This window comes from Crocodylus siamensis, chromosome 2 (assembly GCF_052110815.1).
Source record: "Crocodylus siamensis isolate JL-2025a chromosome 2, ASM5211081v1, whole genome shotgun sequence".
Taxonomy (NCBI): domain Eukaryota; kingdom Metazoa; phylum Chordata; order Crocodylia; family Crocodylidae; genus Crocodylus; species Crocodylus siamensis.
Window position 1 is genome coordinate 54,180,739 of NC_143396.1, and position 23,596 is coordinate 54,204,334.

General features: G+C 40.1%; 1 protein-coding gene across 2 annotated transcripts in view; it reads right to left on the reverse strand.

Annotated features, from left to right (window-relative positions):
- Positions 1 to 23,596, reverse strand: part of NFXL1 (nuclear transcription factor, X-box binding like 1) — an 85,402-nt gene that overhangs the window by 60,003 nt on the left and 1,803 nt on the right. For both annotated transcript variants that reach the window (XR_016440703.1, XM_090035882.1), the window contains exons 2-14: positions 22,125 to 22,304; positions 19,664 to 19,773; positions 17,345 to 17,478; positions 15,380 to 15,558; positions 14,997 to 15,158; positions 14,738 to 14,838; positions 13,961 to 14,075; positions 13,392 to 13,516; positions 12,538 to 12,660; positions 8,713 to 8,803; positions 3,597 to 3,717; positions 2,664 to 2,820; positions 2,009 to 2,100 (exon numbers count right to left, since the gene is read on the reverse strand). Coding sequence is in view for 1 of the 2 variants with exons in the window: in XM_090035882.1 (XP_089892008.1) it covers positions 2,009 to 2,100; positions 2,664 to 2,820; positions 3,597 to 3,717; positions 8,713 to 8,803; positions 12,538 to 12,660; positions 13,392 to 13,516; positions 13,961 to 14,075; positions 14,738 to 14,838; positions 14,997 to 15,158; positions 15,380 to 15,558; positions 17,345 to 17,478; positions 19,664 to 19,773; positions 22,125 to 22,304 (1,690 nt within the window). In the remaining variant the exon portion in view is untranslated. The remainder of the gene's footprint in view (positions 1 to 2,008; positions 2,101 to 2,663; positions 2,821 to 3,596; positions 3,718 to 8,712; positions 8,804 to 12,537; positions 12,661 to 13,391; positions 13,517 to 13,960; positions 14,076 to 14,737; positions 14,839 to 14,996; positions 15,159 to 15,379; positions 15,559 to 17,344; positions 17,479 to 19,663; positions 19,774 to 22,124; positions 22,305 to 23,596) is intronic.

Genomic DNA, 23,596 nt, shown 5'->3' on the forward strand with positions numbered 1-23,596 from the left:
TCCTTAACTTTCCATAAAAATGAGTAGTACTACATTTTTCCTCAACCTTCTCCCTAGCCTCTCATGTTCAAAATATCCGAGCTTCATCAACAGAACAGCACCTGCCAAGCATTTCTAAACACATCTATAAAAATACACTGTGGAATAAAAAGGTAAATATTGTTTAAAGAATTATCCATTTAACCTCTTATAATTATGTTCGTTAAATGGTTAACTAGTAACAAAGCAGAATATGGCAGTTCAGACATACCTGCTGCTGATTAATCATTTAACTTTTCACATCCCTACTGTAGAAGCCCACTGACAAGGTGCATCTGACCCTCTTCTAGTGCTCTAGGCCACATAAAGGATAGCAACTCACCACTGCAAACAATTCACTCATAAATTGAGGATGGAGAGCATATAAAGGGTTTCAGCCCTGATGATGACCTATATGAGTATCAATATGATACCACTATGGAATATTTGATGTTCAGTTTGCTTTTTTAAAAACTTAGGCTTAGTGTGTATGTGACATCCTGTGTTAAAAGTATATTTCATGTTCAGTACTAAGGTTACAAAGATGAGCGCTCGAAGGTTAGGGAAATCCAGAATTAAGGCTGCCTCTACAACCTTAAATTTCCCTTGCATATATTAATAAGGATACAATCTAGTCACATGATCACATAGTTTTTTCAAGAGGGTTCTCACCTCATTCAGTGCACAGGATCAATCTACACTGACATTAGGTCAGAGCTCTGTAGTATTACTTTCTCTGTATTACCTTTGCATTCTTTACTACAGAAGTGAGAAGATGCATTAGAAATAAGACCTGACATTGACATAAGATTAAAGATAGCTTCAAATAAATACTGCCTCTGAGAACTAGATTCTATCACTGCCTACTAGTTCCTACACAGTTATAGGCAAGTCACTTAAAGCAAGCTTTTCACAGGTGGTCACTAATTGTATGCTTCTGATTCTGAATGCTTGACTCAACTTTTAGTACTAACATGCAGGAGTATGTAGAGGCACCTACAACCAGTAATAGTTGTTTCTGAAACATAGGAAATGCTAGCTATAATATCATAGGAATCTGAAGTGCCATACTGGGTCAGATGAATGGTCCACTACCTCAGTATCTTGTCTCTAACAATAGCAAAATCAGATGCTTTAGACGGAGAGCACTGAACAAAGGATGTCTAAAGTGATCCTTCCCCTGTCTATTACTCAGTCTGACATCCCATCACGTATTCTAAAGGAGTGCATCCTAAACATCCCCAAATCAGCCCACAAAACTAACGGATATATTTGATCATCTTTCTTCACCTTCGTTTCCCCATCTGGAGAACAGAGATGGAATCATAGAAAAATTAGGGTTGATAATTTAAATAAGATAATCCCCTTTCATCTCACAAGGATGTTTTCAAAATGCATTCCTCAACGTTAGCCCAACTGAGATCCTACAGTGATGAGAAGCACAGAAAAACTCATGAGAAAATGAATGATTCTTCAAAATAGGGGTTATATAGTGTGCTAAGAAAATGAAGCATGGGGTCACCTGCCAAACAATAAAGAACATGTTAAATAGATGCTTATTAAATGACCACGATCCAACCTGTGCACAGAATGAGGCAGAGGTTCCTGTGGAAAAAAGCATATGCATTTGTGAAATAAAAAGTTATTACAATATACAAGCAGGGAGCCAAAAATCGCTGCTGGCAGCATTTCCTTACTTTTGAGTGATTAAGTTCACAGCCTAATGTTCTCCTAATGTAATTTGTGTGCACGTAAATGTTTATTTCCCATTAGCCCTTTGATAAACTAAGCATACATTTCTATAATGCCTGCCGCTAAAAGAAATTCTCTGCCTTCAGGGAATATTCTATTTTCATTAAAAAATAGACAAGACTATAAAACAAGGTTCTGATGAAATTTTCTATGACAAAAAGCAGTGTATTCACATGCAACAAATTTGATTCACTGTCCCTTGATTCACTATGCAAACAACATTTGTTTTCATACTTACATAGGTATAGGCACCTGACATGGGGGGCAAGGTAATGCAGTCTGAATAAAAGCTGGTTCAGATGGCTGTTCCCAAGGTCCCACAGGCTGATGCTAGGAACAAAATAGACAGTGCATGTCCATCTATTAAAGAATTAGATCACTTGAAATTTTAACAAAACTAAAACCATCTACTTAGCTAAAAATATTTGTAACATTTGGTAAGATCCAAGTTTAATTTGGTCTCATTAATCTACTTTTCTCTTAACTGACAAAATTGTACTTACTAAACAGAAAGGCAATATAAAGGAGACCTATAATTTCATTTCTGATACAGCTAAGAATAGGAACTAAAGCCAAATGGCTTTATATAGCACCTTTAATCACTCATCAATCCTCAAATGCATCTTTCTTCCTAAGGTGTTCAGATGACCAATATAAGAAACACATTAGAGGCCCTAGCATAAGTGCCTGCATCTTGCATACATCTTCCATTATATAAAGATCGGAAATGTAAGTTGTTGCTGTAAATGAGTTCTGGGTTAAGTGTGGCTAAAGCAGAAGGTCCCAAAAGCTTGTTTAGGTGACCGCAATGTGAACCTTTGCAGACAATTAGTTTGGTCAGCAAAGGGAAGAAAGCAACTAACATGCCCAGCTAAACCAGATCAGATGCTTACCAAGCCAGTTTGCTTCACAAGGGCTTCATCATGACAAGACACAGGACAAAAGTGACCACACTTTAATCCCTTCTGGCAGGGCTGACGACATGGAGGGCATGGGCCAAAGTGACAATTGTGTTTCTCTTGGCTAGGATGATGGCAGGTAGGCAGCCGACTGAAGTAAAAATCCAAGAATGAATGCAACTTTGTGAAATAACAAATTACGTTAATTGAGCATTTGTGTGTGTTGACATATGCCTATTACATTTAGACCCAAAGTACAGATACAGTCACACATGACCGGACAAAGAGCCAAGATTCTTTTTCCTTCCAATCCTGAACTGCTAAAGAAAGAGGTCAAATAAAACTGAGTTAAGACAGTCTGTAGATGGGCCTGCTAGTGAGCTGGTTCAAATGTATATTCACATCCCCACACTCTACACAAATCCTGCCTCTGCCAGGATACAAGATTTCAAACCATTCCATATTAAACATATACAAGTTTTAACTCATTCACAATAATTTAGAGCGTTTTACAATTGTTTTGATACTACATCTTGCTGGTTTTTGAGCAAGAAGAAAACTATCAGTAGTCCACATTTTTCAGATACATCAGTCTACTAATCATGAGTATTTTTGAGATGAAGATTTGAGATCTCTACTTCAAAGGTATCTAAAGGCAGCAACACAGTCTTCCCTACATACACAGTAACCATTTTATGAACATGTCTTTGTTTACACCTGAAATCTCTACCTTCCTGCTCCGTCAAAGTCTTCTGCAAGGCATTACAAGATCTCTTCCTTACAGTACTACTCATGATATTTCCCAAACAAGTTAATGAGAGGTAAGCTACAATGCAAATTTACAGCACATCAGCTCTTCCACAATAACTGCCTTTGTTCATCCTCTTACTCACAGGTTGGTACCTTAAGTCTGTCTTCTTTACTAACCTGCACAACTCTCTGCATCTGGGAGGTTTGGTGGTACGTTCTCTGCCACATGGTACCTTTAAAACAGTTTTGCTGCAATTGCATTTCACATCTACTGTTTCTGGACATGGATAGCAACTACCTGAAACAAATATTAATAAAATGAGAGTCTAAATTAGGCACTGGTTCTGAAAATAATAATTAGCATCGTTTTAACTTTTGTAACCTTTGTGACTCAACTGTTTTCTTTACTTTCTTTGAAGAACCATCTGAAGTTAAATTTATATCTTAGCCAATTGAAAGTCTCAAGTACATGCTTGGGCAAATTCAAAATTCTGAAACAACATTAAATTGGGCTAAAGGATGTCATCCTCCCACTCTACTCAGCCCTGGTGAGACCACAACTGGAGTACTGTGTCCAGTTGTGGGTGCAACACTTCAAGAAGGATGTGGAAAAGCTTGAGAGAGTCCAAAAGAAGGCCACACACTTGATTAGAGGCCTGGAGACCAAGACGTACGAGGAGAGGCTGAGGGACTTAGGATTGTTTAGCCTGGAGAAGAGAAGACCTGGGGGGACTTGGTGGCAGCCTATAAATATATCAGGGGTGTACATTAATGCTTTAGGGAGCAACTATTCACCAAGGCCCCCACAGGAGGACAAGAAATAATGGGCACAAACTGACTGAAGATCACTTCAGACTAGACATAGGGAAAAAATTATTGACAAGTTGAGTGCCAAGGGTTTGAAACAGGCTCCCCCCAGAGGTGATACAGTCATCTACCTTGGCGATCTTCAAAAAACATCTTGACATTCATCTTGCTGGGGTCATCTAATCCCACCAGTCTTTCCTGCCTAATGATCTGTAAGGTCCCTTCCAGCCCCTAACAACTATGAAACTCTGAAACTATTCTACAGCTGCATAGCTGCTATACCAGTCAGACACAGTCCAAATTGTATTTTTAAAATGTAAGGCAGTATCAAAAGACAAGTCACCCAAACCAAAAGGCACTTGCAAAACACCATTTCTATTTCACAATGTCACATGCATCTGAAAACAGATCATAACCCTTCATCAATTTCTGAAATGTCAAAATAAAGAGCATCAATTTTCTGACATTTGTAAATACTATTTTACAGCTTTTATCCAGCAGATTCAGCATTTAACTGCCCAACAGCAGATAAGATGATCCTTTTTCACATAAGTTCTCCTCCTCTTTACATTTTTCATGCTGGGAAGTCCCATACATTTCAAAAGTTAAGGTTGAGATCAGCACAGATTAAAATACATGTTAACAAGTTCAAATTTTTATTTGTTTTCTATTTACAGCTCCTCTGTTCATTCTGTTTCTTCATCACGTACCAAATGTTAAGCTTCGTTACTGAATACCTGCTAACATCAATTATTTAAGAAAGCAGATTAAAGACAAGAGAACTCACGTTTTCATTCAATAGCTATGGTATGCCTCATTAAAATTATTTTAAAAGGTTTACTTTAAAAGTGTTAATGTTAGTAAAACTTTATAGATAACCCTGGCTTTTTGAACGGTACTTGAGATAATGTTTCTAGAATCAGGAGTCCTCTCACTGATAGGATATGCAAATACCCAGGCTTTCATACTTTTATATTACCATGTTTTCTGGTGTTTTTTGTTTTGCTTTTTTATAGAAGACAACACTCTATCAAACTGTCTAAATATGAACAAAGTTCTATTTAAAAAATGTACATGAATGGAAATAACTGCCTCCATTCCTACAAAAATCAAATAGACATTTCTTCCAAGTGTTAAAGAGAAACCAATAAGCAATGCCATGCTAATATACTGAACTACTCTGCCAAAGTTTGCTGCTCTTTCCCACTTTTCTTTGGCTCATTAGTACTATGGGCACCAATGCCCTGGTAGTTCCTCTTGGATGCTATCCTAAAAAAGGTTTTCATCATTTCAAAGTCCAAATCCAAGCATATGCTGATTTGCAGGGGAGGAACATGTAGAAGGAGACACTGTTAGCCAGTGGCAGAAAGCTGAATGTGAAAGAACAAATAAAATGTTTTAAAAATGGAAGCAATCTTAAAAGGAAATCGGGCTTATTTTTAGTATGCATACATATGACAAGTTTGAGGCATTTATATCTTAAAAATAGAGAGTATGCTCTAACAACTTGTTTTACACAGTGTATGAATGGCACATGTGATGTATGAAGTTGTGATATGCTAGAACCCAAACAGGTTAATAAGGTCACATGATGAATTGGAGTGTCCTCAGTTATTCTGTGCCTGTCTGTGCCTGTCTGCAATTAAGGATTGATATTATTTAAAGAACTGGCTCCTGCTAGATGCCCAGACCCTTCTTGAATGAAATACACATCCTCTACTCCCAATGAAATCAGTAGCAACAAAGGGCATTTTAACCCCTTTAAAAAATAAACTATACACAAGCTGCAGACAGCACTAAAAACATTTAAACAACAAAAGAGCAATCAAAACAATGAGAAAATGATCTGTAGGCAATCAAATGTTTTGCAATCAACACTACCACTGCTTTTTTTGAACAACCATAGCACCCCTCAGATATTCTGACAAAATATCACAGTTCACATTAGAGTCTGAATTTGCTGACGCATAACCATGCCCATCTTCTTTCCTAAATACACAGTAACTGTCCTATATCAAGCCTGAATGATAGCTGAGCTGAGCTGAGCCTCAGTGCTCTCTGTGGGACACATCACATCCTGAGGTAGTCTGACAAACTGAAAGAAGCTAGACAAATATAAAAGGAATTGCTAAAGCAAGAAAAAGTTGGCCAGGTAATTTTTATTGTTCTTTATCTCTTCCCTTTTTAACTGAGGTTTGAGGATGCTGGAGAAAACTTTTGCTAGTATCCGCCTTAATATAATCGGTAGATATTTTTTGTTTTCATTTACTATATATTCATCTCTAATGACATTAAAAGACAAAAAAGCCCTGCAATTCCTCTAGTGGAATTCACAGAGTCTGTGTTTTAGAACTGACCAAATTGATTTAGTGCGGCACTCTCTACATCACATATTCTCAACCATGGTAGCACAGCCTGGTTAAGGGATGAGGGCTGCTGTGTAATACTGACATTGTTAGGTGTGCAACTACCTACATATATTTCACACGATAAGCCCAGAGATTTCAAATAGGAAATCTATAAAATCCAAAATATCTTGACCTGTTGTGTTCTTTCTGAAAAAAAAGACTCACACTGTTGTTACTCTAGTTTTGTGAGTATTATTATTTTCCATAGCCAAAAAAAAATGTGAAAGCCAAGAGATGGCATTTTCTGAGGGTGACTTGAGTCTAACAAGGTTGATAACAGTCCTGTGCAAATAGGGAAGTATTCGATTTGGAATCAGATTCAGCTGACTTGGAGGACAGTGAATTGATTCGGTGATTCAAATCACTGTCCTCATTCAATTGAGCCTAATCAGAACCGGAGATTCGGCACTGATTCGGAGATTCAGATCCGCCGGGGGAGAGGCAGGCACAGCCAGGCGGCTGCTCCTCCAGCTGTGCCTGCCTCTCCTTGGGTGGTGGAAGCCCCATGGCTGCCCTGCCCAGCCCCATCCCTCGCCTGACCCCAGCCTCCTGGCATATTAAAAAAAAAAACACAAAAAAAACCCTCCTCGCACTCACAGGCTAAAGCAGCAGCGATCAAGTCCTCTGAGTGCTCATGGCAGAGATCCCACATGCAGCATGGGGCTTTGCGGAGCAGCAGGGATCACCCCCCCACACACCCAGCACCTGCATGACAGCTGCCCCATGGTGCAGGTGCAGCACGACTTGGCAGGGTGCCGCGTGCTGTCTGGGTGCTGGGGTGGCTCCAGCATTCACCCAGAGGCCACCAGCGCTCAGCCCCAGCGGCCCCAGCTCCCAGACAGTGCACAGCACCCTGCTGAGCCATGCTGCACCCATGTCATGGGACACCTACCGTGCAGGTGCCAGGCAGGGAAGGTAGGGCGATCCCCGCTGTTGGACACTGCATGGGGGGCTCTGCCACAAGCCTCCGGAGGTCCCAATCACCACTCCTGCAGCCAGAGAGTGAGGGGCTTTTCTTTTTTTTTTTTTTTTAATAGCAGGATGCTGGGGCAAGGCAGGGCAGCCATCGGGGGCAGGGTTGGGCAGGGTGGGGGGCAATCGGACAGCAGGAGCTGTTGGAGGGGCTCTGCCACATGACCCCAGAGCCTGCACAGCTGCTGCTGGAGCCAATGAGTGCAGGGCTTTTTTGTTTTGTTTTGTTTGTGATTCCCGAACTGCTGGGGCCAAGCCAGGGGGGGGGCAGGCCATCAGGAGCAGGGCTGGGGAGGGGATGGGGGTTGATCGGGGTGTGGGGCCTGTGCGGGGGGGGCTCTGCTATGTGGCCCTAGAGCCCCTGCTGCAGCCGGTGAGCACGGGGCTTTTTAAAAAAAAAAGTGTCAAGTCTGGGTTGGGTGGGGGTGGGGGTGGGGATGGGCAGGGCAGCCATGGGGGCTTCTCCTGCAGCTTCCCCCGCCTGTGGAGGGGCAGGCACAGCCGGAGGAGCCGCAGGAGAACCTGCAGCCACCTGGCTGTGCCTGCCTCTCCCCGGCTGATCTGAATCTCTGAATCTCTTCAAATCAATTTGGAGGCTTTGGATTCAATTTGGACCTTGTTATGGGTCTCCTGATTTGGACAATCGGCCACCAAATCAGGCCAAATCTCCTCAAAATCAAATCGGCGGCTGAAGTTTTGCACAGCCCTAGTTGATAACCACTCTTATGTTGGTAAGCCAGTCACATTATGTACATTGAGTGTACAGTCACCTGGGAAAAAGTGAACCTGCAATAACCTAATCAGATATACAATAAGCATCGTTAAACAGTGGGTTAAACAGTGGGTCAAACAAAAGTTACCAAGTAAGAAACTTCTGTACTTTGGTTTTCATTGTACAGACAGACATGATCCAAACAGCACTTCCCAACTCTTCACACTCCCCAAAAAGAGGTATTTATGAAGGGGAGGTATTTCATTAAGTACTAGGCAAAAAGCAAATACAAAGATGACATTCTAATGCCAAGGGGGGGGAAAAAAAAAAAAAGAGAAAAAAAATATTCCATTACATCATCATCAGTACACAGAATCCTTATAGCCATTCTTACCTCTGTGGCAGACTGAAGGACATTTGTGATTTCTACAGCCTAAAGTCCGTCCACATGCTTGATCACAAGGTGGACAGTTTCCAGGACAACACTACAAATGGGGAATGAAGGGGAAGGCAGGAGGGGAACATAAAGAAAAAAACACTGCATAAATACAGTACTTGTATAAACAAGTTTTCAAGTCTGACCTTTTCTTAGAGTACAATTTATGCAAGAAATGAAAGTACAGAAACTGCAGTTCATTTAACCTTCTTCACATCACAGCATGCGTAGAAATAAAAGACCACCTCTAGAACTAGTTGCAGCAATCTGTATTATGCTTCTGAGCACTTACTATAAAAAACCTAGAAAAAACATTTGAAAGCATCTCTTCATACATTAGCAAGGTACAGAACTTCCAGTAAAAAAAAAAAAAGGGCAAAAAACTGTTAAGTTGCTCAATAATGCCTGATTAAACTACTGTACAGTTTTCATGATTTGGACTGTCATTAGCCCAAGCCTGACCAAGCAGTTAGTTTCCAAGTCCTTCTTGTTCTGTACCATACCTCTACCTTCAGCTTTGAGTTCTGATGATCGCTCATTTGGGAATTTGTGGTCCCTTCACTGTGCATGGCCTCAAGTAAAAGAGCATTAAACACTAAACACTGTGCCAAGAATACACAGGGTTTTATAAACAACACACAGTTGGAACCCATGAACAGGAGAAGTACACCCCTGCCTCTCAGCTCAAAGTTTTTTCAAAGAAGGGACAAAGGTTAGTAGTAATAGCCTGGGGTTTGGGTTTTTTTTTTACTCAAGTCCACGTTTAACAGTCATTTTGCTCCTTTCCAATAAACACTAGATCATTGTTAAAATACTTTAAAAGCATGCTCATCACACTTTAAAACATTTTCTTTTACCTCAGTGACAAATTCAACATTTTATAAAGGCAGGTCAAATTGAAAAAAAAAATAGTGTACACGAGGCAAACACACAGACTGGGTTCAAATATTGAAACAGTTCAACACTACATGGTAGCAGTTTCATTCTATCACAGACAGCAGTTTGCAAAATGCAAATATAAGCATACCAGTTCTATTTATGAAAAATGTACCTGTAATACTTAGGGGATAACTAGGCAGACCTAAGATACAGATCCAAAGGAAATGGAGCCCCTTAATCTTTTTTATATTTATTCCATTCTTTAACTGAGACAAGGGAAGGGTAGTCAGGTAACCTAGACTATCCTAATACAAAGTTAGAGTTGCTTGCTTCACGTTTACCCATATTTTATCCGAGCTTTTTTTAAAACTGACCTATAGAGGCAATACATCTACTTCTGTGACTCTGGAGGTATAAAGATAATCTTTTCTCTTTTACTTTCATGGGGTTGTCAGTCTTTCATATCTGAATTAAAGCCTAAGCATCTCATTCCCCGCTCTGCTAGAGGAAAAGGAAGGGTAGGCTCCAGCCAGAGTTAAGCCATGTGACAACACTGTTCTAGTCCTCCAGCGGAGGGAGGAATTAACACCTGAGATTTCAAGAGTTTTTAAAAAAAAAGAGAAAAGAGTTTGAAGAAATATCTGAGAATTCTTATACAGCTTAAAGAAGCAGTTACAGACCTTCACTTTGCCTCAGATCACATTTCAAGAAAATACACAATATAGTTATTGTAATAATTTACTGCATTTAAATCTTTATAGAAATAAAAAGAATCTGTTCCCATTTATCCTGATGAGTTTACTTCGTAGTTTTTAGTTTTAAGAATCAAATTAGCAACAATTTTCTCATTTTCTTTGAAATCAGCCAGTAAAATTGTTACTTGAAACCCCTTGGTTGACCTACCTTAGCACTAAGTTACTCTAAATGCAAAACCTGGAATTGTTTCTATACGTGTTTAATTTGACTTCATGGATCTACACAGAAGATCTAACAGAGGAGGTTTAAAGAGAAAACTGCTCAAACTGATCTTTTTTAAAAATTCTGCTGCAGCTCCCAAGAGTTACATCCTCAATCTGGACAGAAAACAGGAATCCTCAAGTCTCTCTAAAGTACGAACTGGCATCTGTGTACTCCATCTGTGCAGCAATAATTATAGTTGAAAGCTTTCATATTCATATCTACTAGATATCCAAAATTTAAGTGACAACCAGAACAGCAGCTTTGAGCTAATGGATCATGAACACTATTTTTTTACTCATATTATCTACTTTTTCTACTGCAATGATTTCCACTACAATTTATCACTACTGCTATATTGAATGAAAATCACCTGAATCAAATCATACACATCAGTAACATACCTACACAAATTTTAAACACTACGGGATAGCACAACAAAGGAATCTAACATGCTCTTTACCTAGTGACATTGTGCAGAGAGCGCCGAAATACAGCACAAAAAACATTAAGTGTGCTGTATGTTTTCACTATATCACTCTCCATGTACTTGGTATATTCTATCAGAAATTGCCTCTTTACTTTAAAAAAAAGAATGCAGTTAGACTAATATTTGCATTTGCTATCACACTGCTCTTATTAGTGAAGAGGATGACTTTTGGGGGGAGGTGGGAGGAAAAAGAGACAGCCATTAACAATTCACAGAGAAATTTTCAGTTAAAGGTTAGTTAAAATACACTTGACAGGAACTGAAAAATTAAAGATGCTTTAACTGGAGAGCAGTTCCTCGAAACAGACTGATCCACAAAACACAAAGGCACACTTCAATATTAAGGAACTGGTTAATAGATTAGTCCCCAGACAAATAAAAATCACTTCTTAAAAAAGCTGTGGTGGCCTGAGAACTTAAAACAGAGAGCTCTGATGTTTATTCATACCTTCAGGCCAGGTACAGACATTACACTTTTACCAGTGTAAGTGAACAGAAACCAGTCTATACCCATAACAGAACAGAAGTTCAGCACACAAAACCGGTCTATATATGTAACAGAAGTTCAGCACAGAGAATAGTTTAAAATTGGCAGGACCCAGTCTAAGATGTGCCCTCCACCAAAGGGCAAAAGCTACTGATCTAAACTATGCCATTTACAGAAAACCGCATAACTTAGATGGATTCAACTTGAGGCTTTTTGAATGTCTGTACCTAGCCTGAAAGAACATACTTTCAAACAGAAGAAGTATATGTTTTAGAAAATGGATTTCTGGAAGCACAACAAACACGAAGTTGCATTTTTCAACTTTGGAATTTGCCACTGAATCTACCCTATACTGCAGACTTAATTCATTAATTAATCTAGTCCTTTCAGCTAGTTCAAATATAAAACATATGTATATTAAAGCAATATTGCACTCCTGAAACTGCAAATAAAAACCCAGCTCAGAGAGTCTCAGCTGTTCCACTGTATTATAGTTGGTGAGAACTCTGAAACAGCTAATATGCAAAGCCATTAGTGCTGGCTGTAGTGACAGACGTTAAGGATGTTGAAGGGGGCAGCTGTCAAAAGGCAACTGCAAATCAGAATAAACCCCTTCAAAACTTATGAACAACCTCCAACATTTTCCACAAAGAAGGGAAGATGGGAAATGCAACTATTCTCTAGTGCAGAAAGTGTCATTTACTTCTTGGATGTTATAAACAAAACTGGCTGTCCACTCCCTACCAGAGTCACAAAAAGGTCCTCAAAACTTCCATCAAGCTCTATAGACTGCTAACTTCTGCTATGACAAGTAATACAAAGATCTCTGATACACTGGTTTCTTCTTGCATCATTTTACAAACTTATTTCTATACAACACAAAATAAAACAAAAATTCATAAATCAGAACTAAAATTAGAATTTTACCAAGCACTACATAGTTATTTATAGATTATCTTTTACTCCTTACCTTTCTCTTACATTGGTGCTTTTGACAATCACGAATTTTTGTACACTTTGTCTCACATAAATATGGCTTATGGCACGGCATGAGCTTAGTATGCTTTCCACAACGACACTGCTTTTCAACTTCCTGGAGAAAGGGAATAGGGGGAAAGCACACATCCACAACTGGAAACTAAAAAATTTTCAACCAGGAAGCATAAGGAAAACATACAAATATTTATATTAAAATATCATTATGATGAATTATATAAACCTAAGAAGACATGGTCCCTGCTCTTGCCAGCTTGCAATCCAAAGAAACAAGGAACATTCCGAAGGCTTGAGGAGAGGGAATACAAATAATAAAATTAGATAAAAGCCTCTTTATTCCACCACCAAAAGGCAGCATAATGTCAAACAAAAACACGAAGAAATGGCCAAAGCTGCGAATGGCCTTAAAAGAGGACACACACACACACACACACACACACACACACACACACACACACACACACACACACACACACACACACTCTCTTCAGAGAAGTTAAAACAGTAATTGGTAGAAGTCTGCCCACCCCAGTCCCTGAAAAACGGATATGGCCACAACACATTCTTTGGTGATGTCCGTTTTTTTTCTCAATTTAATACAGGGAACCTAGTTCAACAGAACTTTCTCCAACCAAAACAAAATGACTCTCTCAAGTTATAGCTTCTGGCCTAAAATTCACTGTCAACAGTATTAGTATTTGACAATATTAGTGATTTACTCAGGATGTTCAGGTAGACTGCGTGTGCCACTCAACAAGCACTTTCTGGTTAGTTTCCACAGCTACCAATTTAAACTCAAACATGTTAAAATTGTATGCTTGAACTAACCTGTCTACATGTTTCACAAGGACCTCGATGACAGCGCTGTGAACATTTATGAATTCCACATTCTAGGACTTTGTCACAACTATCCCCACAAGTAGGAACATCTTCTGTACAGGGGAAAATAAACTCTAAATAAAAAAAAAAAATTACAAGGAGTTAAGTATCTGAAGAAAAATGTGCTCATCTAGGTGTGCCATCTGACCTGTAATTTGATTCTCTTTCATTTAAAAAGAAAAAGAAAGAAAGAAACTACAGAAATTATGCAAAGATATTGGATTAAGTTTGCACACTCAGTCAAGATCATATGTAATTAAGTCAGTGATAGAAAACTTACGGTCAAACAAATATGCTATATAAAATGAAATCTATTTCTTTGGAACATGCTATGTAAATTGCAGTGCAGATTCACAAATGCCTTGGATAACCATAAGTTGCAAAAAATATTTATAAAACTGAGTAAATATGTTCTGCTTTAACTTTATGTTCCTTAAACGCATCTTATCTTTATGAAGCCTAGTTAATACATCAAACAGATGTGTCCAATATGAGAGTCAGGAAAAAAAAACCCTTACTTGTCTTTTCACATGGACAGGACCGCTTCCCAGTTCGAGGACATTCTCCACAGGAACCAGAATGGCAAACTTGTTCACATGTGTGATTACCACAAGGCAATGTTCTTCTACATACCTAAGAAAGCAATCAAACATCAATGAGTAATTATGACAAAGTGAAGCAACACAAAAATTCAAGATTGTGAAAGGGTGACATTTTTTCCTCAGTATTGGAAAAATACGACAGAGATTAGTAGTCATTAATTTTGATACCATAAACTATAAGTTTACAGCAGTTGGGTGCCATTCTATAACAGCATTCAAGGCTGGCTCTCAAAATTTAAGATATTTATATTCTATAATCTACATCCTCAGTTTTAGGGCTAAACTACAAAAAAAAAATCAAATCTTTAAGAAGTGATAAGGGAAGCTGTCTTCCATTGTCGCTACCACATTCTTATATGCATTTGATACTTATTTAAGAAAATGGCAGAGGTTTATTTCCAGAACCTGTAAATTGCAAAAACAATGAGGATTCAGAAGGTGAAATTAATGTCACAGACAGCACAATTCCAGTGCAGTAAATTAAATTGGGGCTATTAACGTCACAGGTAAATTTGATCCCTGTGATGCATTTTCTTGGATATCACTTCTGCATATAATTTGTTTGTTTGACATACTTTATATAACTGTAAAAAGGCAAAAACCAAGCTTGCTTTAAATCCACAGATATATGAAGCAGCTCATCTTCTTAAAAGATGAGAAATGAGCCAAAAATAACAGCTTTATGAAACATACCTGGTCACACTGCCACAACGGGCTTGCACAAAGTCGTTCTGCTATCTGTCTACCACAAACACATCTTTGTTTACTGACTCGTGGACAAGGTTGACAATTTCCTAAAAAGAAATAATTAAATAAGGGTTTAACTGTGAAAAAGAGAGGCAAGAAACTGGTCAGGTTGGCTTGTTTTTCAAATAGTTCATACAGGCAAGTGCTCACTTCTAATGAATGATGCAAAGCCATTACTCTAAATTGTTTCAGAGCTTAGGTTTACCTGGATGACAAGGGTTCTCACAACTGTGCTGTCCACATGGCAATTTTCGGCCACATGGCAACTGACATGACCATTCTTTGGTACTGCACCTTCGTGGTACAGGCTTAGCCTTCTTGCAATAGCAGGTGGTTGTGACCATCTTCGGGCAAGGAGGACAAGGTCCTAGGTGCAATTAGAAGAAAACAGTAAGATAATTAAGATTTTATTGCTAGCTACAAATTGATCTATGTTCAACAACTTTTAATACCACAACACCCTGCAAATGCTTACTTTCATTTGTTGATTAAAGTTTTAAACCTACAGTCAGAACTGATTTTAAATATGACATTTTTCATGGCTCAGTCAAAACAGTTAATATAATCAAGAGTATGCAATGGATTTACCTGGGTGACAGAGGAGTAGGCATTTATGTCCACAAGGAGGTTTGAACTCCCTCTCACATACTTGGCCACACGAGTGTGGTACTAGCCATGGGTCCAATACTGGATCCTCCACTTTTCCACAGTAACAGTAGTATCTAGTAGGAGTTTCAGATCGCTTGTACTCAAACCTACATTTTGGACTAACAAAGAGAAGGAAAGAAAAAAGAATACAATACCTGTTGTAGTCAGTGATAATAAAGTTACCTTTATAAAAATCACACTAAAGTAGTTGCTACATACTAATTTTTAAAGCACACGTTCATTAGAACAATTTTCTTCAAAAGTCCAAATCCACAATTCCCTTTACAATAACACAGCCCAAACCCTGAAAGCAGTTAGAGTACTATTTACACCTTGAATACCTAAATAATACAAGTTTATTTAAAGGCATTTATGCAAAACTCGACATCTGAAAAGGACTAAAGCAAACATTTAAAATGTAGGAGTCTCACTAGAGCAGATTTCCAAGCTATTCAAAACAAGATTTAGTGATCTTAAAAAGCTGATTCCTCACTGATAAAAAGAAGCATCTGCTTCCCCTCATACTTCCAACTGCCTCATGTTCCCCCCACTGCTCCACTCCCATTTTCCTATAGACAAAGTTACAGCTGCAGGGTACTGGCAACCTAGGAAGCAGTACCTTAATTCTCTTACCTCTGGATTATTTTTTTAATTGTCTGTATCACCTGTTGATATTTCTTAGATCTAATTTTAAATTAGAAACACCTCATCTGACAGACAGATGCATATCTTGGTGGGAAAAATATTTGTACAATACACATACTCCCCAAGAACTGAGTAGAAAGATATAGATGAATAAATTAAGCATTTATGAAGAGCTGGGTGGGACAAGTAGTTTTCTAGCAATCAGTAGGCTTTGAGTAATCTAGTTCCCCAGCTGGCAAAAGCTGGGATAACTGGGATTGCAATTACAAGCTGCTTGCTGGAAACAGGCATGGTTTAGAGAGAGGAGCTACATTTTAGCAAGTAGGCCAAAGTGAGAGTTCTACTGTATTTCTTAATGACTATTTCCTCATATCTCTGTCTGTTTCAGTATACAGTTACCATTTACATCATTTTTGTTGCTTGTATAATAAATCTTTTTGCTATTTTGTATCCTTTACGGATTATATTACATGTAGTTTCAGGACAACTGACAACTACAAACTGCCTCTTCTCCAAAGGAGGAGACCTATACAATTTTACATAAACCAGACAGGGTATGATCCTGAAGATGGAAAAATCTCCTCTGCTAGAGTTGCCAAAACCTGGAGTGAGACAGACAGAGCCAAGGCTTACTTGACTAAGGCTGCTTGCAGATGTTTAAAAAAAACCCAAAAAACACTGTGCTTTATTGGAAGAAGCAGTGTGTTACTTCGACTCCACAGTGTCTGTATAAATCAAGTGCTTCAGCGGGGCTTTTTGGAGCTTTTAGCTAAATCTGATTCAATCAGCTATTAGATAAAAGTGCCACAAAAGCCCCACTAAAGCACCCAAACTGTACAGATGTCAGGCAAGCCAGGTCCAACTAACGTGCTACCTCTTCTGGGCACGCGCATCAAGTTTTTAAGTAAAAACTGTTTTTCTGTTTTAATATCTGCAAGCATTCGAAGATGTTGGCCCAAAAACAAACCTCAGCTTCTTAGTGGTAAAGTAACAGAAGAGTGAAGAGAGGTTTTGAGCTTAAAGGTACCCCAATGGTAATACCAGCACCCCACCTTTCTCACAACTTCCTTATTACAAATTGTGACAGCATAACTTCAAAAAATTCATTTAATGTGATTTTAAAATTTGGACGACACCATTGTTATATTTGCAGCTACAAGTACTGTTACTTTTTAAAATAAATCGGCTTTCAGGTATTCCACAATAAAGGCATCTTTTTATGCCTTATGCATCTTTTTAAGCATAATATTATACACTTACCAAGGCCATGGATAATCCTTCTTCCCAAAATCATCATCTGTCAAGGGAGACGATATGAGAAAAATACTGTCCTTAGCCCACTTTTGGATACAAGGCAGGTGAAATATGCAGAAACAGCCAAAGCAGCTCCAAACCTAAAAAACAAAACAAAACAAAACACATCTGTAAAGAGACGTCACATTTATCACTGATAAAAACATTTATCTTGGGACAAAGTGCAATTGTACAAACATCCACGTCCAATGTCCCAGGATAAATCCTAGAAAAGTTTCATAGTTTCTAGGGTCGGAAGGGACCTGAGCAGATCATCTAGTCCGACCCCCTGCCTTGGCAGGAAAGAATGCTGGGGTCAAACGACCCCAGCAAGATGTTCATCTAACCTCCTCTTAAAAAACCCCAGGGTAGGAGCCTGCACCACTTCTCTTGGAAGTTGGTTCCAGATCCTAGCCGCCCTGACCGTGAAGTAGCGCCTCCTGATATCTAACCTAAACCTACCCTCTGCCAGCTTGTGACCGTTATTCCTGGTCACTCCTGGCGGTGCTTGGGGGAACAGTGACTCCCCCAATGCCTGCTGGTCCCCCCTGACTAGTTTATAACAGGCCACAAGATCCCCGCCTCAGCCTTCTCTTCTGGAGGCTGAACAGGTTCAGGTCCCGTAGCCTCTCCTCATAGGGCCTGCCCTGTTGTCCCCTGATCATACGAGTGGCCCTCCTCTGGACCCTCTCCACGCTGTCCACATCCCTCCTGAAGTGTGGCGCCCAGAACTGGACGCAGTACTCCAACTGCAACCTGACCAGTGTCGCACAGAGGGGGAGGATTACCTCTTTGGACCTGCTCGAGATGCATCTGTGGATGCATGACAAGGTGCAATTGGCCTTCCTAACTGCCTCCCCACACTGCCGGCCCATGTTCATTTTGGAGTCGATGATGACTTCAAAGTTTCCCTGATATGAAGTAGTAACACTTTATCCCATAATACTGCAAAGTATATCTGTAGAGATATCCCAAAATTGCATCACAGAATCAATGCCAGAAAAGTGACACTGAATTCAGCCATTCACTAAACCCCAATAAGAAGGACAACGTGTTTACAAGCCAATCTTGGGATATTATTATTCCAGGACAAACACAAGCAAAACTAATCCAGAGACAAATGCAGTGTCTTTCTCCTACCCACAAAGAAAATATTATGCTTGCTCCAATTTCAAGTCCTGGGAAAAAAAAAGAATTTCTAAAGGGGTACCAACTTGAAATACTGCCAATTAATAAAGACAGAAGAGAATAAATGATGTTTCCACATACTACATATCAAGTTAACTTTGATTCTTTTACTACTACAGCTTCATACTTTCATAAGCTACGTTCCCTCTCCAATTGCTATGTAGATTTTCCTCTTGGTTATAAAAATTTAAATCAAGCAGTAAAAATGTTGAAACTATGCAGAAAGATACTGGAAAATATTTTACCCTTCTCTAATATAAGGTGTTATTTTCAACATTGTTGAAAAAGAGAAAGATTTTCAGACAGACAGATTTGTATTTGTGCAAGTAAATCTTGTGCAGTGTACCCGCAATGTGGGCTGTACACACCTGGCACTCCTCCCAATCAGACTATAAATCTGCCAAGATGGATATTTTATGTTAAGATTGTTAGATCATTTAAAGAACTGTATAAACTGGACTTACTGGATATGTGAAATCCAAATATTAAGCCTGAGTTTCCTTAATTTATCCCGTGACAGACAGTTATTTTAAACCGAGGCTAGGAAAGGCAAAGACTATTTTTCTAATCCCATGACAGACAAAATATTAAAAGTTTGTTCCTTTGGAACCACTAAAAAGGTCAGCAAAAACTCAGTGTGTAATTTCCAACATTAGAATTTAAAGTTTAAAATGTTATTAACATTGGATGGAAAATATTATAGATGCAAAATAAGTATGGTGATTTAAAAAAAATGCTTTTTAATGATTAAAGATTCAAAACAATACTGGGTCAACTGTAGTAAGAGAAATAAAATTTTAAGATCACAAAAAGACTTTGACAGCCCTTATTGTACTCCACAACTACAGACTTAGGTTTGGTAGGCATCTCACTAAACAAATAAATGAGAATGAGTATTTTAAGTTATACAAATAAAATAATTAGCTAAAAATGAAACAATATTTTTTGTAATATTGACTGCCTGTACCACTCTACAAATATTAATCCATGGCTCTTCTAAGACACATGCATTTAAACCTGTAACTTGCTTATTGGGCAAATACATTCAGATTGATAAAAATAATTAAACTGCCTCACAGACCACCGTAAAATACTTACAGCCTGATTTCTTTTAATCGAAGCAATACAAATCAAGCATGTCATAGCTCCAGACTGAAAAGCTTCATTCACATATTGCCTTGTACGTTCCAGTTCACTTGCATCTCCATCTTTAATATACAAAAAAACCCCAAGTTTAGTTGTAAAGCAATCAGCATCATAGATGGCTCACTCTTTATTTCCAAGTAAAAGAAAGCATCATGTGACCATCTTGTAAAATGTAACTACGTAAAGAAAAAAAGCATAATGGTTTTAAAACCTTCTGCCCACTGGGTAACTGGGTATAAATCAAGGGTGGGCCAACTATGGCCCATGGGCCAGATGTGGCCTGCCAAGGAATTTTATGCAGCCCGTGGCAGGTCTCTCAGTGCCACTGGGCCTGGGTGCTGCAGGCAGCCCAGGCCTTGGCATGTGAGGTCACTCCCACTACCCGTAGGCACATGGCAGGTGAGGGTGGCACAGCCAGACTCTCCTTCCCAGCAGCCCCAGCAGTGGCAGCTCCTTCCAGCTGCTGCTGCTGGTGTCACCATCACCACCAGACCCAGACCCACTGCCCGGGCACCTCAACCTGTTTGCCTCCCACCCACTACGTAGAGCACTAGTCAGATCGGGCAGGTGGGGTCTCCATAGAGACTGGCCAGGACCCCATGGGCACGGTGTGCTTAGTCGAGCAGACGGGATGGGGCCACGGGCAAACCAGAAGCAGCGTCCAGAAGTGGGACAGGAGAGTGGGGACAGTGACCACACAGGACCAGGGTCCAGGGCAGAGCAGCAATCCATTCCCTGCATGTCCCTGCCATATGGGGAGCAGATCACGGGTCCGCCCCAGGCCCCCGCCCCGTACTGTCACCACACCATGATCCCAACCACAGCCCTGGCCAGCCCACCCATCCCACTCTCCACCCCATCTGCCCAGCTGACCACACCCTGCCTGCAGGGGTCCCAGGACACTCTCCACAGAGACTCTTCTCATCTACCTGCTTCATCTGGTGCCTCTAGCAGTGGGTGCAGGGCAAGTGGGTGGGCTCAGGGCCGTATAGGCTCAATTGCTCCTGCCCCATCAGCACTGCATCCTCCTCTGCCTGCAACAGCTTATCAAAAGTCCTAAATTGCCCTCCAGCCAAAATAATTGCCCTCCCCCAATTTAAATACACAGCAAGTGCACAGGCTTTTACTTGCAGCTTTGTTTAGCTTCTATGGAGCTAGCAGGTCATCCCTCAACTGCTACTCTTCCTCCTGCTCCCCACCCCACCCTCTCCGCATTCACCCCCAACTTATTCCTCCCTATCGCTCCTTTTTCTGCAAGTGCTTGCCAGAATTCAGTACTTACTATTCCAAGGTAGGCCTTAAATCATACTCTTGTTGTTACCCCCTCCTTCTTGGCCTCTTTCATCCCCATCCAACACAACTCCTTTGCCCAACAAAAAATGAATGTAGGCACATGGAATTAAAGAATGAATGGAAAATAGCAAGATGTTGGGTCTCCCATGCATGAAACCAAGTTGCAAATGTTGTAAGACAATTTAGCAAGGAGGAGGAGTGTGTAAAGGCATTTATTATGTCAAAAGACCATAACTCTCTATTCTGCAGAGATGAATTTATTTCCCCTTCTGTAAAATAAAATATGCTCACCTTAACTGTATGGCTTTCTGCCTAGGTGGCATATGAAACCTTCTAAGGTTTGACCAACAAAGAAAATTAAGCATATTTTTTCAGCAGAGAGATCAGTCATATGCTATGATGAATTAAAATGTCTACAACAAATTCTAAAACATTCTGCAGCTATATTTCACTGCATTCTGCTAACATGTACGACTATATCGAGGACAGGGGTGGGCAATTATTTGGGCTCAAGGGCCACTTAGGGAGTTTTTGTGAGCTGCCATAGGCTGGGTCAGTACGCCTGTTCCCCCCACATAACTCACCAAAACTCCCTAAGTGGCTCTGCTCTACACTCAGCCAGGCAGCTGGGATGGGGCTGTGGCTGGGCAGGGAGTAGAACTTGAGAACAGGACAGGCAGGTGGGAATGGAGTCACAGGGCTGTGACAGCATGGGGTCGGGGCCAGGGCCCCAGAAAGAGCTATGATCCACTCCTCGCATGACCCTGTCTGCAAAACCAGCACCCATTGCAGGGATGTGTGGTCAGCAGATCACAGCTCGGCCCTGCGCCCCAGCTACACGCCGTCACAGCCCTGCAATCCTGCCCTGTGATCCCATCCCCATTTGCCCACAGCACCATCCCAGTGGCTAAAACCCCTTCAAGGGCAGCTGCAGCCTAAAAGCTATATTTTGTCCACCCCGATCTAGAACAACATCAAGAGTATTAGTCCCACTTATATATAGCTTATATAAGTAAATATATAAGTTATGTCTCTAATTATCTGTGTGTATTACAGGAAAGCAGTGCTACTGATGTTTTTTGTATTATAGAGAAACAGTTCATTACATAAAATACTTTACCAGTTTGATTAGTATAGGTTGTGAATGTTTTGGCCAAAATCTGCCCATGTTTTCCATCAATATCATCATCTTCGTCGTCATCATCCTCAGATGAAGAACTATATTGGTCTTCAACAAGCTTTTTTGCTGCAGCTTGATTAGCCTTCTTAATTTCTTCAAATTTCTTCTTTGAAGATAATTCTGTTTAAAAGAATATGAATCTTAATGCCATATTCAATTTTGCATGCTTTCAAGTGTTGTCTACCAGATACAAGTTAAACATTTTCAATAACTGTTTCTTCATTAGTCACTTCAGCATTCCACTGTATACAAGTAATGCATAAGCATATACGCAGTATGACTTGCTTTCATCTGTTTGTCAACATGAACATCTGTATCTTTGGAAACATATCTGTCAATCTTATTGTAAACTAGCCCAAGGCTCTTTTGGGAAGGTCAGCATAGAAATCTATCAAACAAACAGATACTTAAAACTGCTTCTTAAGAACCAGTTTTGCCACATTTTAACCAGATATATCCTATTTAAACAAATCCACTTAGCCCATTCCCACTTCTATTATTTTGATGCAACTTTGGAGACGCATCTATCAGTTTCCGATACCTTTTGAATTGGGATGTTTGACATTCCAACACACCCTTAATATGGTAGTAGATGCCATAGTAGATATAATCACTACATTTGACAACATAAAACCCTTTCCCCCCAGCTGTATACTTAGAATATAATTTCTTAGGACTAATTTATTTGATGTAAAGGGCAACGGTGGAAGCTATTACTCTGCTGAAAAAAAATCTTGCTTCTACATTTCTACAGAGAAAAATTAAATAACAGCTTGTAAACTTGTAACTGTAAGTAGCAGTGGGCTTAATAACAGATACTGCAGGCTTGTAAAAGCAGATGGAAAATCTTCAGACCACCCACCCAGTCTACTGTCAAGCCCCTAAACAGATTTTTCTCTATTGTGTTTGCCAGCATCTTATTAACTTTTCCACCAGTTCCCTTAAAAGACTATACCAGAATCTAACATAGCCTGCTATCAGGAAGTCTTTACTTTAAAATTTCTCTAAAAATCATCACTAAAATTGCAACTGAGCATTCACAAATATGATGCAAACCAGTAGCGACGTGCAGGGGATGTACAGGGTGCACCCCCCTGACTGGCCACACTCACCGCTTAGGCAGGAAGGGCAGGCGGGAGTGCCTCCTCTAAGTGCTGGCTGATTGCTGCAGCTATTCCCAGAAGTGACCGCAGCAACTGGCCACAGTGATTGGCTGTCACAGGATTGGCCACGGGGGCCCCCCTGGGCAGTGAGATTGGCCACAGGAGACCCACCCCTCCAGTCGGAGGGACTGGTCACGGGGGGGGGGGGGGGGGGGGGGGGGGGGGGGGGGGCACGTGCCCCCCTGACTAAGGCAACACCAGCTGCCCATGATGTAAACTCGCAACTTTGAGGTAAAAAATATATATATA